The sequence below is a fragment of the Mytilus galloprovincialis genome, chromosome 6 (genome assembly GCF_965363235.1).
Source record: "Mytilus galloprovincialis chromosome 6, xbMytGall1.hap1.1, whole genome shotgun sequence".
NCBI lineage: Eukaryota > Metazoa > Mollusca > Bivalvia > Mytilida > Mytilidae > Mytilus > Mytilus galloprovincialis.
The window spans coordinates 10,778,871-10,798,854 of record NC_134843.1 but is presented as its reverse complement, the minus strand read 5'-3'; the positions used below and the strand labels follow the sequence as shown (position 1 = coordinate 10,798,854).

General features: G+C 33.7%; 1 protein-coding gene across 2 annotated transcripts in view; it reads right to left on the bottom strand.

The window, feature by feature from the left end:
• LOC143078913 (uncharacterized) overlaps nt 1-18,613 on the bottom strand; it is a 31,760-nt gene extending 13,147 nt beyond the window's left edge. Inside the window, exons 1-4 of one of the 2 annotated variants that reach the window (XM_076253968.1) lie at nt 18,395-18,613; nt 3,869-4,595; nt 2,579-2,787; nt 554-952 (exon numbers count right to left, since the gene is read on the bottom strand). In XM_076253968.1, coding sequence (XP_076110083.1) covers nt 554-952; nt 2,579-2,787; nt 3,869-4,577 — 1,317 coding nt within the window. In that variant the 5' untranslated portion in view covers nt 4,578-4,595; nt 18,395-18,613. Of the gene's footprint in view, nt 1-553; nt 953-2,578; nt 2,788-3,868; nt 4,596-8,878; nt 9,019-18,394 lie in introns of those variants that run through there. The other variant, XM_076253969.1, reaches the window with a different exon arrangement.
• Between the last annotated feature and the right edge of the window lie 1,371 nt (nt 18,614-19,984).

Sequence of the window (19,984 nt, the reverse complement as noted above, 5' to 3'; positions counted from 1 at the left end):
TACTACTATTGCATCTAGTTTCTTTATAGATTTCTAACTTTAACATCGATATACTACTATTGCATCTAGTTTCTCTACATTTTTTTAGATTAATAGATTAATGAATCAGGTGAGTTTGCAATATAAAGAAGAAAATCTATAGCTGAACGCTGAATTTGGAAACGCAAAGAAGTTCAAAAGATTTCATTTAGACAAGCTACCATTTGTTGTGTCTCACAGTTCACTTAGAATTTCAAAATGTCGTTCAGTCTATTAACAATATTTTACGTTTATGCGTACATATGTCTTCCTTAAAACGTATTCATAATTAACGTGTATATATATAATATTGGTATATAAAGACTGTTTGTAGACTTCAAGACATCTTTCCTGAGTTTGTTTAAGGGCAAGGAGGCGGTGGAGCAGGGTCATTAAATCTAGCATCGCCTTTGATTCATAATGTTGGTTTCTTTAGTGGTAAGGTTGGGGTTTTTTTTTTATTTCGATGCATGATACAAAATATATTAGAAAACAATAATTAATTACTGTTTAAGAGTTTTGTCTGCTATATTACCTTGTCAATTTCTCCTTTGTAAAGATTATCCAATGAAATATACCACAATGATCCACCATGCGTTTCACCTCCTGTTCCAAATAAAACTATTTCTAGTCCGTCTATTAATTGATAAACTTGTGGTGAATAATATGATTCCTTGTCGTCGGGTACTCCAACCCATTGCAGTACTTTTCCCGTTTTCCCACTGAAGAAAACAATTCTCCCCGACAGTCGGAATTTACTTCCTGGGTCTTGTAATGGATCACCTCCATGAATGGCTAATATATCTCTGATACCATCCCCATCAAGGTCTTTAACTACTTGAGACGTATATAAATTCATTATTTCATTTTTAGCTTCCTGTTTGTCAAATGTCCATAATAAGGTTCCATCTTTTCCACTGACAGCATCAAATGCCTGTAGTTAATACATACTTTATTTTAAATGAGCAGATGTGGTGCATGTCGTGAGTTTAAGACTAAGTATCTTCTGTTTTATGGTCCTTTGTTTGGTCAAACAGCTCTTCAACTGATTCGATTCTCAAACAACCTTGGTTGAGCGTTCTTGATGAAGGTGAATCTAGAAAAGCGCTTTTGAACAGTGGTATACTACTGTTGCCTTTTTGTAGGACTCAATTCATTTTTTTTCCCTTTTTTACAGTCGTTGATTGACAAAGCCTGCTGGTGAACTATCAGTCCCTGGTTGTGTCACCAGCTGAGTATTTCGATACTGTTCAACATGATTGTTAACAAACCTTTCTTAAATTGTTCGTTTGGAAATTTAGGAATCATTAGCAAAGTATGGTTTCAACTCTCTCAAGTTAGATAGATTTTTGTTATTTTTAAAGACCTTTTTAGTCATAAAGCTCTTTAATTGTTCGGTTCTTATGCCTTATTGGCTTTCAACTATTTGGCTCGGAGCGTTCCTAATGGAGGAAAAGCCAGAAAAGAGCTTCGAACGAACGGGGTTTATAAAGTGTTGTTTTCATTTTTAACACCGTTAACATCATGCTTGTAGTTTGTAAGTTAAGACAAGCTCAGATATATAAAAACATATAATGTAAGATATCAAGGGTGCAATGAAATAAAAACAGTTGCTCTAAAATGGTAAAGATGTGCAATGGTTGAACAAATATAATTGCAATTGAGAATTACATTAGCCAATTTGACGAATTCAATCAATCTCAAATATAATTGTGTTTCTGGTTGTTCATTGCGTCTCATTTAATGAAGATTAATGCTTTAGTTTAATTGTTTTTCAACATGCTGAGAGATGTATTAGTTCATAATAAGAATAAAGACGTGATGCAGTTAAGAAATTTTGTTTCGTATTCTATTTAAGTTCGAAATGTCGAAGTTTCTTCTCAAATCATTTACAGTACTTTTGAAAATTATCAATAGCTTTTTTATGCAACATAACGATAGGAGAAAGGTACTTTCAGAACAAAAATTACGAATTATTTCATAAATGGACTAATAAAAATAGATTACTTCAATTACTTTAATTCTTTCAATTCGCATCCTTTGTTAATCACATTAGTCCTAAAGCATTCGAAAGTGAAACCACTTGAATGACGTTGCAGAAGGAAGAACAGCTAAATTTCAAACAAAATATTTGCATCTATTGAAGTATTTTTCAATGGTGGTTTGTTTTTGAGTTACGAAAACAGTGGCTTAATAATTTTCCAGTTATACACACATCTTTTCAATCCCAAGAGAAAGAAGCTAGAATATAGACACAGTATAAGATGTGATTAACAGGGCATCATCGTCTAAACTGGGATCAACGGAACATCGCCGTTTAAGATTTGACCAACGGAACATCGCCGTTTAAGATTTGACCAACGGAACATCGCCTTTTAAGATTTGACCAACATCGCCCTCTATAATGGAACCAACAGATCATCGTAATACTACCGGACATTAAAAATGTATTTAACTGTCCAAACGTTTGCTTTCGTACATGTATCATAATGGTAATTCTAGAAACGCATTCGTGTTGAAATGAAATACAGAAGTTATTACATGTATATGGTTATATTACCCCAGCTCTTCCGCCTCCAGTACAGTCAAGAATCCCATCATTATTTAAATCTTCATTGCAATTAATTCCGAAAAGTTCGTGTATGGAATAATGGCGCCAAAGTTCCTTCCCTGTTAAACCGTCTAATGCCATCATTCCACCAAAGCATGGAGCTTTTACGCCAAAATATATATCACAGACAATATCAGATACAAAGTATCCATCGGCACCTGTAAATTAAAAGGCCGATTGATTAAAATGTCGGACCTAAAGTACCAATTGGTACCTGATAGTTAAAAGGCTGATTAATAAAAATATCGGACCTTTAGTTAGATACCCATTGACACCTGTAAATTAAAAGGCCAATTAACTAACTTTTAAAACATATAAAGAAAATAACAAACATAAAATTACATATGTTTAACTGCATCTACATATCGAGTAAAAAGTAGAATCACAAAAAAAAACTGAACTTCGAGGGAAATTCAAAAAGGAAAGTCTCTATTAATCAAATGGCAAAACCAAAAGTTCAAATGATGTGCAGCATTTATACACATTTTTTTTAAAATCATTTCAGTTAAGAAATGACAAATTATTGCTATGAACATTTCCATTCAATTGATATATCAGTAAGTCTGTATACGAACATTGGGGGTTTTATGGATCTGTAAATACCAGTATAGTTGTCTGAAATGTTTTTAAATTGTGTCTATCACTTTGTATTCTACTTGAGGGGTGCAAATGCATAGCTGGGAACGCTTATCCTATACAGGCAACCCGTTTCCAATTGTCACCATTGTGTACTTATCCGTACCAAATCTGACATCATTGTGTACTTACCCCTACCAAAAATACCATCATTGTCATATTACCTGTACCAAATTTGACATCAGTGTGCACTTATCCGTTCCAAATCTACCATCACTGTGTACTAACCCGTACCAAATATGTCATCATTGTGTTGTTACCCGCACCAAATATGCCATCATTGACATATTACCCGTACCAAGTCTACCATCACTGCGTACTCACCAGTACCAAATCTGACATGATTAACTTTTGTTCTCACACGTACAAAATTTGACATCACTGAGCACTTATCCGTACCAAATGCACCATAACTGTGTACTTAACCGTACCAAATCTGCCATGACTGTTTACTCACTCAAACCAAATTCTACATCATTGTATACTTATCCGTACCAAATTTACCATTACTGTGCACCTATCCGTGCCAAATCTACAATCACTATGTACTAACCCGTGGCAAACCCAGAGATGAAATCCAATAAAACAACTTTAGTTACTTACCAGTGCCAAAGCCAAATATAACATCCAATATTCCATCACTATTAACATCCACTAATCTAAATGAAGATTCTGTATTGAGTTTAGGTAAACCAACAGTCCACACGTCTTCAACTTTAATGTTATTACACCCTACCAGATTGTATCCCGAACTATCTGTTTTAAATGTCTTTGTGTTCAAATTCTCACTCTTTATATAGTTCGTATCATTGAAATAAAAGACAAGTAACGTTATCATACATCCAATGGATGCCATCAAACAAAAACAACAGATCACAGGCTTGATATTTTTTCTATTCCTACAGGTACAATTGTCGCAATGATATTTAGCATATTTTTTAAGTTTAGGTCTATTACGGGGATACATTAAAGGTTTAGAGGAAAATTTATCAATATGTATCCCTCCATTTATAAACACTTCATCTTCTTCGTCTGTATAATATTCGTCGTCGGTTTCGTTACCAGTTCCCCCAGATGACGCTCGAAATCGTCCATTGCACTGACTGTCTGATGAGTTCCGAAGGTTTCTATGTGAATGATTTTCTGTTGCCAGGGGTATATTTCCGTCAAGAGTGAAATTAGACGAAACGAGAAGTTCCCTGTCGATGTGACTTTCGACAGGAACCAGCAATGATCCATTAGTTTGTGTGTAACCATTTCTACTCTTAGCTCCTCTCTTGAATAAAACTTCCGTTTCCAAGTTCATTGACATTCTATCAATCTATTTCATCTAAAAGGAAGAGAATTTGGAACCCAATTAAAAACATGACCATTTCCGATCTTATATGTGTTTAAACATAACTCGTAACCGCGGAACCATGTACCTCGCCTCCGAATTCAGTTGTCGGAGTTTAATTGAAATAAGTTTTTCAAAAGTTTATAATGATAACTGAAAAACATTAAACTCAGACTGTATCAAAGCGTAAACTAGAAATCTGATTCCATTTGTAAGTTAATTAAATTTCACCAAATTCTATACATTTTTGAAATAGTTATTTGTGTCGGAGAAAAAAACATTTACCATCGACTAAACCGCCCTAAATTTTTGTTAGGTGTGATTTATGAAACTTTCATATAGAAAAAATGTAAAAGAATTTGGGTCCTCAATGCTCTTTAACTTTGTACTTGTTTGGCTGTATAACTATTTTGATCTGAGCGTCACTGATGAGTCTTATGAAGACGAAACGTGCGTCTGGCGTATAAATTATAATCCTGATACCTTTGATAACTATTTACAGCCATGAATCGAAACTCAAAGTGTAGGCCATGTGCCTCTAATATTATATATATGTAGGACTCTAAAGTGCGATGGTACTCTAAAGTGCGATGGTCACGCTAAAGTGCGATGGTCTACGCTAAAATACGATGGTTTATCACGCTAAAGTGCGACGGCTGTTTGTTCGTTAAAGTACGATTGTTTATCACGCTAAAGTGCGATGGACCAGAAGGGTAATGTTAAAGGGCTAAAAGCTTTAAAGAACACGGATATAATGATAAATAGCCTTTTTGCAAAAGCTAGTATGATAAGGTTTTATAACATACGTGATAGGCTTTATAATTACCGGTAGGCATAACTATTTTTTTCTAAATTAAGAAGAACGACCACATAATAATTGCTAAAATGGTAGTTTAGGTGTGACAAAAATCTATATATCCTGTATATGATAAAAAAATATTTAATTCGGGCGTATCAAATATTTGGATAAGTGGCGTAACTTGCCGTTCACACAGTCTATCACTAATGTCAAATCTCCCCTTGAAGTTGTCATTGTAAATTACAAATACAAATCCTTAATTGTGAAACATTAATTTGTTTAAAACATTCTTAATTTAAATGAGAGAGAAATGCAATGTTCTCCGAGCTTTCACCTTTTTCACAATTGGTTTTAAGTGGTTAATCAAATATTCTACATTTTCCTTTCGGCATGTTCAATTTTTTGTTTGTATAAAAGACTGTCCACATCATAATCCATAGTACGTTTATTACGTCTATACGTTCGCGGACCATCGCACTTTAGCGTGCGTATACCATCGCACTTTAGCGTAACCATCGTACTTTAGCGTCCCCATCGCACTTTAGAGTCCTACATATATAATAATACTGTATATAAAATGAAATGCAGTATTAATACTCATGCTCTGTGGAAATAGGTCTATCAATCATTCTTTGGGTTGTTTTCGGTGACAAAGAAAATAGTAATCCAGTCTATGGCTGGTGTTAACGGCTATCAATGTAGCTTAATCAGAGTTTTACGACCTGCAATTACTTTATATATTGATTGTTAGGATGTTGTGATGCTGCCCACGTCTGTAAGTCACTCGTTACCAGCTTTTGTTTCTCATCATGCTATATTAGAGGTTACAATGTAAAATATTCAAACCATAATCTGACTTAGAACTGTTCGATGAAATAACATAGGAATAACAATGTAATACGAGAACTCAGATGTGGGTGTACGTGAACTCAGCGATAAAAATAACATAGACATCAAGAGGACAACATATTCAACAATAGACAGGCATCCATTTTCAAATTACCATTTTTGCATTTACGATATGGGTCATACTATTTAATGACGTACGTTCACAGTCAGAGGTTATATTCAAACACAACTGAATAGTATAGGAAATGTATTTCAATTGTAAGGCAACTATTCTTTAGGGGGAGAAACTTCTGTCTAAAATGATCAGAAAAGTCAAAATAGCATAAATAAAATGTGCTTATACTACATCAGAAGGTGATTTATGGTATAATACCCTGGTTGACCACGTGTCTCCCAGCAGTGGTTATATGGTGTGATACCCCAGGAGACCACGAGTCTACAAGAAATGGTTTTATTATCTGATACCATGCCGGAGCAAGAGTCCACAAGCAGTGGTTCTATAGTATGATATCATAGGGTTAAAAAGTCCACCACCACTGGTTATCGTTACATGCATGGCATGACTCCATTGAGGACCAAGAGTCCATAAGATGTGGTTTTATGGTATACTTAGTATTATCATCGGGTACCAAAAGTCCACTACCATATGTTCTTTGGTTTCGATACCCTTAAAGAGAGTCCCGAAGTAGACTCTGTGGCCATTATGAAAATAAAACGTTCAAATGTTTTTCCCAGGTTCGGTGGACTGCTGAACGTTCTAAAGTCAAAGATGCATTAAAACAGGGAACACTACATAGCCGAAATAGGCAAAAGCATTACAATGTAAAGATCATTTTGTTATTAAAGGGTTGCAACCTTACTGGTTTTGTTTACATTAGAAAAATACTCGAGGGAAATTGTCGTTCAAACTTACAGTCATTGCCCAACAATTAACATTTTGTAGCAGAACAATTAAAACGTAATGTTCTTGTTCCGTTTTATGAACAATGTTGGAATTACCGTCATCCAGAACACTTTGAGGAGACATTGTGACCAAAATAACTTGGTGCCTACAGCCAAGTCGAAATAGAATGTCACATACTATTACTGAATTCTAAAAAGCATCTTCTTGGGTTTATCGTCATTCAGAACGCTTACAGAATTCTTTTTTCATGGATGTGACCTACCGAATTAGATTATTTACCGGGTTATTAATAACATAAGCAACACGACGGGTGCCACATTTGGGGCAGGATCTGCCTACCCTTTCGTAACAACTGAAATCACCCCAGTTTTTGGTAAGGTTCGTGTTGCTTATTCTTTAGTTTTCTATGTTGTGTCTTGCCTACTATTATTTGTCTGTTTTTCTTTTTTTTGTCATGACGTTGTCAGTTTATTTTCCAACTATGATTTTAATGTCCCTCTGGTACCTTTCGCCCCTCTTTTACAGCGAGATGATAAAAATATCAAATATAACTTATGACTGGGAGGAAAATTTAAACTGAAATGAGTTTTAAACTCACGACCTCTTTAGGAATGCGACAGTCAAACACATTCAATTCAAGCTATGTTACCAAAAATAAAGTCACATAAACCTTCAACTTAACTGGACCAAGATAATCTTATTGCATGACAAAGAAGTATGTTTTTCATGTTTTTCATGTTATTGTTTTACTCATAGTGCCAATAAAAGAATATCTGATAGAGTCTAGTATCACAAACAAAAATAGTAAACGTTAAATATTGTCAACCTTGTTTTTTATATTCATAATGAAAAGTATTATTTCGCCTTATACTTAAGATATTTATAACAATTCTGAAGAAATCTCCATTTTTGTGAAATTTGTATTGAAGACACTCCATGACGAAAACGAATTGAAAAATACTAGACTGCTTGTGAAAGATTAAGGATATGGTTTGGTCGACTTTTCTCCGCATTTTGTTAAAATAAATGTTCAAAAGATCTCTTCCTGATTAAAATTTTTAAAATTTTGTCATTAATCAATACCTTGAATGTTCCAAAATATGACATAGTCTTGGCTTAAAGGATCTTTATGAAGCTACATGTATGGTGTCTCGCAGCCTTTCACTACTGTGTGTCAGAAACCAACAAATCCAGAAAAAGGCCTTCAGACACTTGAACAATCTCAGATTACCAGTTACTCTACTTTTGATATTATAAATGCATAGAATATAGAATATCAATATGATATTTGCCATTGTGCGTTAATAATATATCGATGAACTGTTAATGAATTCAGGTGTTGTCCACAAAAACGTCTTTTTATATGTGTGTGTGTGTACATTTAACGTCTTCATGACGTCTTTTTTCATCATAAGCTAATGAAAATGCAGGAATTCTATGTTCCCATCACAATAACCGAAGCATGACAACTTCAAAATCGTTTGGAATGTTGTACTTAAAATCCGGTGAATATAAACAATGCTTAGAACACAATTCTTCCAATATCCAAAATCGATGGCCCATTTTCTCATTAACCAATAAATATTCCATGTAATGTTTCAATTAACTCTATTCCTAGATTAGTAGATATTTTTATTCATCTATATAAAACAATTCTGATATATATTCAATACCTGAAATTAAATTATCAAATTAACATTCAAAAGATACATGGCATATGCTTACCCCTATTGTTTTAAATCTCCTGTTCCTTACAATGTTGTTCCCGTACACAAGTTCGTGTTATATTTACACTGTTACAAGCCAGGATCGATTATCATAAATCGATGAGGACACTGCAATATTTACCGTTTCGTCTCATCAGGAATTCTCCATTTATCAACAATATTTAGTTTCAAAAAGAATACTGATAAGTTAGAGGAAATCGATTTTCTTTCCATGAATTCAGTTTCTAGATTTATCATTGAATACTACTAAAAGTTTGCAACACCTCTATTGAGATTAATGAGGGTAAAACTATACGTCTAATGGCTCATACCTTTGTAGAAACGGTTAAAATAATTACCTAAAAGCATTCCTGTTTTAAATTATGTTAACTTGATTAAAGTAATAAACAGGGACGTAGCTACCTAAGGCTCGACTAGGCACGTGCCTATACATAAATTTGCCGATTATACCCCCTTTGGAAAAGAAAAATTAAAAATAAAAATTTTAATTCTAATGCGTAATATCATTGTCTTTGTGTATGAAACTGGATCTGAAAGTTATCAGTCTCAAAAGTTCAGAAATTGATTGTAGAGTTGGGTGCTCATTTTCGCCATATCTTTCTAGGTTTTCTACTGTTGATGTTCAGGTCTATATGTTTATGAAGTATATATACTGATATTTCTCCATGAAGATAACTTCAAATGCAAAATATTCTGAAGCTTGAAAACGTAATTGTTTGAAAATAATCATCTGAATAGTTAGATTGAAGGGTGTTTGAAATTTCCTAATGTTTGGTCAATGGGGGACACATATTCACCGTTTTTCCACATCTATTTTAAACCAAACAACTGCAGCTTTAACCAGTATTTATCAAATCAATTGCATTATAGATGAATAGCAGACATTTCAAAGATGTAAAGGACTGAAATTAAGGGCAATCAGTCAAAGAATTACTAAGACATATTTCATTTTCATTCAGGAAATTGGCCGTAAATCGTTGTAAATCGTTGTCCATTTTTTTATCCTTTGTGGTAAGTGCCTCATTTTTGTCTTCTAAGTGTATAGAATATTCATATTTGTTATAAAAATACAATTTAACTGCATATTTCTCCCATTTCAGCCATCTTTTGAAGTTTTTACACCTCAAATCATAAAACGGCGAAATTGTGCGCCCCACTCTTCACTACTACGTTAATTCAAGTGTTAATGTAAAATTATTCATAATTCTTCGAACTTTTCTTCATGAATATTATCATGATAAAAACCAGTAAATATGATATTTTTGTACACAAAATTATGCAACTAAGATGCTGAAAACCGTTTGCCTTAAGCGGCCCCAGACCCCTGTCGATTTGTGCCTACAGTTGATTTGATACCTAGCTACGCCCCTGTCTAATCTTCGTCAGCATCTATGGTTCAATTGTTTTATTCTTTCGCTTAACATTTGTAAACAATTTTTACCCTTTAGAATTAAAGTTTCTATTTTTATTTTTTTTGCACAACATATTCTCTTTACTTTATCAACATTTAAATCCTATATTTTCTATCCTATGAAATCTTTGTTTTTTATACTTACTGTTTAAATTAGATATTCATCGAAAGTATAGACAATGTTCGTCTCATATGCTTAAGTACTTTAGTTATAAATCCTTGGTAATAGCCGTAGAATATAAGGTTAGAATCAAATAGCACGCTATATATACGTAAATAAGACTCCGTAATATCATGAAAAATATCACACTGAGCTAGGGGTAACCAACTTTCCAACTTGATGTTCATAGATTTAAGTTCTATTTAATTTCATATCAAATGAAATACGGTCTTATTGAAATGTAGATCTTTGGTTTCGTTATGCTCATATGACGAGTGCGAGAGGTCCGGCAGATGTGAATTTCAATTACATTGAATGAAATAATGGATTAGGTGAAAAACAAATATAAAAAAAAATATTTTGAACTTGAATAAACCAAAATAGATACGATTGCACTAAGCAAGAAAGGCATTTTGCATAAAATGAAAAAAAGGGACCAAAAATATCAGTGACATGAAGGGATAAAAGGTTAGACAAGTATTCTGAAGGAAGTTTCTATTCAAAGAAAATTGATATTTGAATACAAAAGGGCCGGCGTCTGGGCCTTTGATATACGGTAAGAGTTGAAGGAGTTCCTAGCATATGCATCGAAAAGATGAGACAAGATTAATTTCCTCTGCTTATAAATATACAAAAAGCTGTCTATACTATACGAAGGTGCTTTTCTATTATACAATGGTGGTTTTCTATTATAATAAGGTGCTTTTCTATTAAATACGATGATGGTTTTCTATTATAATAAGGTGCTTTTCTATTATACGATGGTAGTTTTCTATTATAATAAGGAGTTTTTCTATTATACGAAGGTGCTTTTCTATTATACGATGGTGGTTTTCTATTATAATAAGGTGCTTTTCTATTTTACGATGGTAGTTTTCTATTATAATAAGGTGCTTTTCTATATATTTATACGAAGGTGCTTTTCTATTATACAATGGTGGTTTTCTATTATAATAAGGTGCTTTTCTATTTTACGATGGTGGTTTTCTATTATAATAAGGTGCTTTTCTATTATACAATGGTGGTTTTCTATTATAATAAGGTGCTTTTCTATTATACAATGGTGGTTTTCTATTATACGAAGGTGCTTTTCTATTATACGATGGTGGTTTTCTATTATAATAAGGTGCTTTTCTATTATACGATGGTGGTTTTCTATTATAATAAGGTGCTTTTCTATTATACGAAGGTGCTTTTCTATTATACGATGGTGGTTTTCTATTATAATAAGGTGCTTTTTTATTATACGATGGTGGTTTTCTATTATACAATGGTGGTTTTCTATTATAACAATGTGCTTTTCTACTATACGAAGGTGCTTTTCTATTATACGATGGTGGTTTTCTATTATAATAAGGTGCTTTTCTATTATACAATGGTGGTTTTCTATTATAATAAGGTGCTTTTCTACTATACGAAGGTGCTTTTCTATTATACGATGGTGGTTTTCTATTATAATAAGGTGCTTTTCTTATTATAATAAGGTGCTTTTCTATTATACGAAGGTGTTTTTCTATTACACGATGGTGCTTTTCCATTATAATAAGGCGCTTTTTTATTATGTGGGGGTGGTTCCCGTGATTAACCGGAAGCGTGGCTTGTATTTGAATTCCACAGAACCAACACGGCGGCCATGGCTGTGAATACTAAAATGTTAAACGTTTTACAGAAATTAAACTTGCAGCAAGCATTTCCAAATTTTGAGAGAGAGAAAATCACTCCAGACATTTTATGTAGGCTTTCGACACATGAAATGGAAATATCAGGTGTATCTAGTAGGGCAGATATGATGAAGTTAAGAACTGAATGTGTAAAATATGGAACATCTGCCCCTAATAATATAAACTCCGAATGCGGCCCTCCAAAATTTGATATTCCAAAGTCTGTTCTAAAAAATGTTCTGGAAAATGGATTTAAAATATCCGACATTTCTAAATTGTTGTCCGTGTCTGATAGCACCATTTACCAAAGAATGTCACAGTTCGGATTAAGTAAAATGAATTTTACACAAATTGATGACAGTGATTTAGACTTGACACTTGAACAAATAATGAAAGAGTTTCCATTGTGTGGCGAAACACTATTGGAACAGATGCTTCTATTAAAAGGCATAATAGTACAGAGATGAAGACTGAAGGGTTGTATGCATCGATTAGATACCGCCGGTGTATTGCAAGACGTACTGGTAGGCTTCATAGGCGTGTTTACAATGTAATGGGTCCAAATCACCTCTGGCACATAGATACAAACCATACACTTGTCCGATTGATTGTTATTGTAAGTGGCATTGACGGGTTTAGTCGATTGATAACATTTTTAAATGTACCGACAACAACACATCAAGAACAGTTTCTCCGTATGAAGATATGGGATACCCAATAAAGTTAGGTCTGACAAAGGATTGGAAAATGTTTCTGTGGCAAACTACATGTTGATTCAAAAAACCCAAACAGTATGTTAACGAAAAAAAGCACTCATAATCAACGGATTGAGAGACTATGGAGAGATGAGTAGGAAGGTGTTCTTAGTTACTTTTACAATTTATTTTATTTCATGGAAGATAAAGGTTATCTAGACCCACTAAAGATGACAAACTTAGCTGCTCTCCACTTTGTTTTCATAGACGAAATAAACAGAAAGCTGCAATTTTGGTCTGAGACATGGGCTGGTCATAGACTACGCACTGTTAAATCATCTCCATTGAGCTTGTGTGCCGGAGGAATTACCGAAGGAGATGCAAATTTGCAAGATTATGGAATTGAAGGCTATGTGCATCAAAATGATGTAGGAGAGGGCGAGAGACCAATATTTGGACCCCTTGCACATATGATAAGTGACCAATGCAGGCTGGATTTAACTCGACAATTGAGAAGAAGCAATACTAACTTTGGAATAGATTATAATCTTGAATGTTTCGAAGTCATTGAAAGAAATAACTAAACTGGTTATTAAACTTATTTGTATATCCTCTAACTATTTTTAAGTATTTATTATAACCCAATTTTCTAACTTATATGGACTCTGAGATGGCAATTGTATTGTGCAAGTCCTTTTGCGGCGCGTCTTTGGAATCTTGATATGACGTAGAGTAGATTGAGGGGCAAGGTTAGTGTACCCATAAACATGGTTCAACCCCACCACCCTGCCAAGTTTTGCCATAGTGCCTATACACAGTCGGGACTTCTCTCTACCTTCTGTAAATGTTCCCTTTTTTGTTGTCGCTGTTTTTCTCTATTGTGATGGCTTGATTGGTGGTGTTCGTGCTGTTTGATGTTTTATATAGAACTGGCTTGATTGGTGGTGTTCGTGCTGTTTGATGTTTTATATAGAACTGGCTTGATTGGTGGTGTTCGTGCTGTTTGATGTTTTATATAGAACTGGCTTGATTGGTGGTGTTCGTGCTGTTTGATGTTTTATATAGAACTGGCTTGATTGGTGGTGTTCGTGCTGTTTGATGTTTTATATAGAACTATTGCCATTCCCTGTTTTATCTTTATATTTCAGTATATTTTTATGTATAAAGGTTGGCTACATGGTTCAGCTAAATGAAATTCTTCGGTTATGTGTAACCGGGAGACTGGCTACTGATTTGAAGTTGAGAACGAACTGCAACCCACGACCGGTTGCAGATGTTGGCGATGCCAACATTAGATGATGACTAGAATCTAGTCACTTGACTGTGAATACTCGCTTTAACTCCACTTGTAGAATTAGACACAAGTCCTGTGCAGTAGTTAACAATTTAATGATTCAGGATGGAATACATGTAGTTTTACAAATTGATGTACTTTTACAAATTGATACACATTGATACAAATTGAGCGGATGTTGTCAGTACGAATGCCCGACTCTCACTGAAGTTACAAACTTCAGAAAACATATTTAAATCAAGAAATTACATGGTGACAATTTCATAATAGAAAGGAGATAACTAAATGACAATGAAATAATACGATAAGAATTAACAAAAGATTATAACAAAAATCTGTCGTTTGAGCTTTAGGCTAAATAGCGCCGTAATTGAAATGACTAAAGGATTAATTATTCTTTACGTAAGAAAACTTAAGAACTATGTAAAGCTGTGACTTTATCTATTATTTACAAAAAGAATTATCTTGAAACAAATTTCTGACTTTGTGAAAATATACTTGACACTTAATTATTACTTATAATACAAAAAGCTTTATAAAGAAAATATCGTTACATCATAATGAAATTACTTTGACGGACAAACATTGCAAATAAAATGATTACGATAAAATAATGAATAGTTTAACAATATAATGAAAATTTATGACCGAACAGTTTGTCAGTGAAAGTTCAAAAGTATCAGATTTATGAAGATTACACTTTTAAAATAGTATCGAATAAGTTACACAAATTATCCCTATCACAGATTCCCTCCCCTTTGAAATTCAAAGCGTCCCCGCTTTGTGGTTGAATTAAACTATCTTCTGCGGTAATGTCTGTTTCCTCGAAAAAGTGTGTTGTTATTAGATGATTGACCAATTGTCTGTTGTTGAATTGATTTTAAGCGATAATTTTCATCCGATAATATTTGAATAGTTTTATAAAGTTCATCATGACGCCAAATGAGTCGGTCCTTTTCGGTTTTTTGTTTTTCTTCCTGTTCTGTAATCCATTTTTGAGTTTGCTTGTTAAGACCTGTTATTATGTTAACAAAATTTTCACTATCACTGAGTTTAGATTTAAGTTGAGAAACTTCGTCTGAATATTGTTTGGCAGTTTTTGATTCTTGAATTGCTGAGTCTTTTATTTGCTTCCCTAGACTGGTGTTTTTACGCTTGAACTCTGATAGTTGGTCTTGCAATTTTAAGATATCCTTTCTGTGTGTGACTTTACATTCTTGCAGATGACGTTTTACGGACTTTAGTTCTGAACGAAGAATGAAAGTAACGTCCAAACAATTTTGAAAAGATGTAGATCTTATGCCTGAGAATGGCAACACACACATTGCATTTTTTCTTTCAAAATATTCATTAAGTCTTTTGGTATCGCGTTCTTTTTTACGATGTGATTTCTGGACGCGCTGTAACTTGTTTGAAGATTGATTCGATTTATTCCAACACTGCCTTGAATAATGTCCGAATTTGGTGCATTTGAAGCATTGTTTTTCGATTGCTGAACATATTCCAAAAAGATGATTTTGTAATCCACATCTGACACACATAAGATTTTGACTTGAATAAAATTTCCACGTTCTCCACTGAGGTCGAAAACTATATTCCATCGCTGAATTAACGAAGATGACGGGAACTAGCGATCATAATGTCACTTGCTGCTTGAGATACTGGTACCGTGTGTCGAACTAAAAAGTCGACACGCCTCTGGGTTTGCTCCACCATTAATGTAACCGGGAGACTGGCTACTGATTTGAAGTTGAGAACGAGCTGCAACCCACGACCGGTTGCAGATGTTGGCGATGCCAACATTAGATGATGACTAGAATCTAGTCACTTGACTGTGAATACTCGCTTTAACTCCACTTGTAGAATTAGACACAAGTCCTGTGCAGTAGTTAACAATTTAATGATTCAGGATGGAATACATGTAGTTTTACAAATTGATGTACTTTTACAAATTGATACACATTGATACAAATTGAGCGGATGTTGTCAGTACGAATGCCCGACTCTCACTGAAGTTACAAACTTCAGAAAACATATTTAAATCAAGAAATTACATGGTGACAATTTCATAATAGAAAGGAGATAACTAAATGACAATGAAATAATACGATAAGAATTAACAAAAGATTATAACAAAAATCTGTCGTTTGAGCTTTAGGCTAAATAGCGCCGTAATTGAAATGACTAAAGGATTAATTATTCTTTACGTAAGAAAACTTAAGAACTATGTAAAGCTGTGACTTTATCTATTATTTACAAAAAGAATTATCTTGAAACAAATTTCTGACTTTGTGAAAATATACTTGACACTTAATTATTACTTATAATACAAAAAGCTTTATAAAGAAAATATCGTTACATCATAATGAAATTACTTTGACGGACAAACATTGCAAATAAAATGATTACGATAAAATAATGAATAGTTTAACAATATAATGAAAATTTATGACCGAACAGTTTGTCAGTGAAAGTTCAAAAGTATCAGATTTATGAAGATTACACTTTTAAAATAGTATCGAATAAGTTACACAAATTATCCCTATCACATATGCTTCAAATGAAAACTTATGTTACTGTTACGTTTACATGCATTTAAAGAATTTGGCCGATAATGAACAAATATTTAAATGTTTATGTTTGAACTGAAAATCATTAATTGTGTCCTGTATATTAAGTCATACAATTTGCCACATTAAAAAGTTCTTCAACCAAAGACATATAATACTAGAGATAAGCAACTTTGTGAAATCTCGAGAAATATCGCAGCCACATGCTTTGATAATATAAGAGTCATATATAAAGAAAGAAAGGAGTAAAGTTTTCAGAAATATTTATTATTTTTTCAAAAACTAAAAGATATCTAAATATACCGATCATAGAAGTTGCAAAAGTAGTATCAAAAATCAACACATGCCCCTCAATACTTTGTTATTTATTAAGTTTCAAAATATTGTCATGATAATATGAAAACTTCAGTTTGTTATAAAATGTTCCAGACCGAAACCTTTTCAATTTTTTATTGTATAACATTCAGAGCTTACAATCTTTTGTTTTATATGTCTCTACTTCAACTAACTGTAATCGGTTCGGTTTAGACAGGTTTTACTGTGTCACAAAGTATTTTGCAGGAGTACACAAGTCCATTGATTTCTAAAACAAATGTGTCGGCAAGCTTTAGCAAACATGTACTTTTCGAAACTGTCCGATGTACTAGTATGTAGCTGAATGTACTTATTATTACTATTAGACTTGGGTTAAAAGCATTTTTAATGGGACTCATACATCTTTTGAACTGAGTTTTAATGTGCATATTGTTGTGTGTTTGTTTTACTACATGGGCCAGAGGTACAGGGGGAGGGTTGAGATCTGAACAACAAAAAATAATGTTTAACCCCGCCGCATTTTTGCGCCTGTCCCAAGTCAGGAGCGTCTGGTCTTTGTTAGTCAACTATATATGATTTTTAATTTTAGTTTCTTGTGAATATTTCGGAGTTTAGAATGACGTCAGTTATCACTGAACTAGCATACATTTTTGTTTAGGGGCCAGCTGAAGCACGCCTCTCGATGTGGGAGTTTCTCGCTGCATTGAAGACCCATTGGTGAACTTCGGTTGTTGTCTGCTCTTAGGTCGGGTTGTTGCCTTTTTGACACATTCTCCATTTTCACTCTCAATTTTATCATGCATGCACATTCAAATGCAGCGAAAATCAAAATTAAAATAATAGAAAAAGTGGAAAAATTATAAAAAAAATTGTTAGTTTGAACTTGGTCTTACATGTACCAAACCGATATATATAATAGCAATTGTACAGTGGAAAGTTTTAGCATGAATATAGTTGTAGCATTTTGCATAAAATGAAAACAAATCAGTGACACTCAAGCGGAAATGGTTACATTTATATACATTTATGTTGAATGCAGATTTTTTTCAACGAAGATTCAAGTTTAGATTCACAGGTATCTTATATTGTAAGAGTTGGTAAATATACAACATGCGGTCTTCAATAACAGATAAAAGATAAGGTCAAGCTCTAAAACACCTATAGTCTAAATTATCAGTCAAAGGCTATTCTCTTTAGGGGTCATTATACACTAGTGTAAGGGTTCGTTTATGGTTATGAGATGTTCTTGGTTGGGTTTCGGGATTGTTTTAGGGTTAAATATGGGTTGTGATAAGGTTTAGGGTAAAGGAAACGTAAGTACAGCTCTAAAATATCTGTTTGGACTAAGCTGGACCCCATCAATAATGCCAATGGTAGAAGACTTGCCCATAAATCTTTCAAAACATACCAAAATATTTAGAATTCATCTGCGCATTACTCTTCATTTCCTTGGCATTGTCAACTGCATCAGTTACATTCGCCAGACACAGTATCAGGGGCAGATAATCACGCATCCAAAAACGTTGTTTTCGCGACGTTGCTATTGATAGGCATCTCAATTTCGCGGACAATTCTCTTACGTCATGACATCGACATGGTGCTTCTTTTACTGTTTTCGATTTTCAGGCCTCGAGGAAAGAAATCGTCTACTGTTTACAACTACAAATATTTTACATTTTTGTTATTGCATTCATCTTTCATATGTTACAAGTTTGTAAACAGGCGGGTTGTGTTGAAGACAAAATTGTCTTCAAGAAATCACCCATTGGCGCCGCAGCCATCTTGGTAGATAAATTTTCTACAATGTAACAACACTAAACTTGGTTAGCAACTCACAAGATACAGTCATGTCATGTATGGTTTCATTCCATTCAGTGGTTCTTCAAAAGAAGACTTTTGTATGTATTTTAGATAGGGTTCCTTGATAAACAAAGCCCCTGTTGGCGGCCATCGTGGATGATTAATCGCCTACAAAGTTAAAACACTTGGTCAGCACCTCAAAAAGAACATTCCTGCCATGTTTTATTGTATTTCATTTAGTGGTTCTCTAAAAGAAGACATTTTTGTGTTTTGTCCATATGATACAATCTGTGGACGGCCAACTTGGATGATGGATCGGCTACAAAGTTACTTCACTTGGTCAGCAACTCATAAGGAACATTCTTGCCATGTTTCATTTCATTCCAATTAGTGGTTCTCTAAAGGAAGACATTTGTATGTATTTCCCATAGTCTGACCTCCTATGTTAAATGATGATGGATCGCCTTCTATGTAACAACACTTGGTTAACACATCATAAGGAACATTCATGCCATGTTTGGTTTCATTCTATTTAGTGGTTCTCAGAAGACATGTGTCCATATGGTCCTATGTTTAACTAAGTCCCTGCGGTAGCGGTAATCTTATACAATCTGAGGCCGGCCATCTTGGATGATGGATCAGCTATATAAATACAAAGTAACAACATTTGGTCAGCACCCCAAAAGGAGCATTCATACTATATTTGGTTTCATTCAATTCAGTTGTTCTCTAGAAGTTCAAAATCTAAAAGGTAACGACAACATTATTGAGACTATACACATGGAAAAAAGTATTGCGACACCTTGATTTTTTAAACCTTGAAAAAGCAGCCTCTTATTTTGGATAGAATATGATATAAAATATTTGTAAAATAATATTGAAACATAGTTTGATAACATTGGCATTTAAACGATTAAAAAAATGTATAATTTTTTTTTTTATCTGACCACAAGTTTGATAACAAAATGAAGTATTTTTTGTACAAAAGAATGCATTTTACAACTTTTACTGTAGTCGAACTTTACAATGTCAGACATTTCAAAATTAATCTTACTGATCGATTCCTGCCCAAAGTCGATTTATTTGTTGCTGAGGTAACCGCAACCATTCCTGATGAAGGTCATTGTTTATTTCATGACTCGTTTGAACTGGATGTGTGCGAATCCGGGTCCGTTCGCGCCCATTTACGTTCGCACTC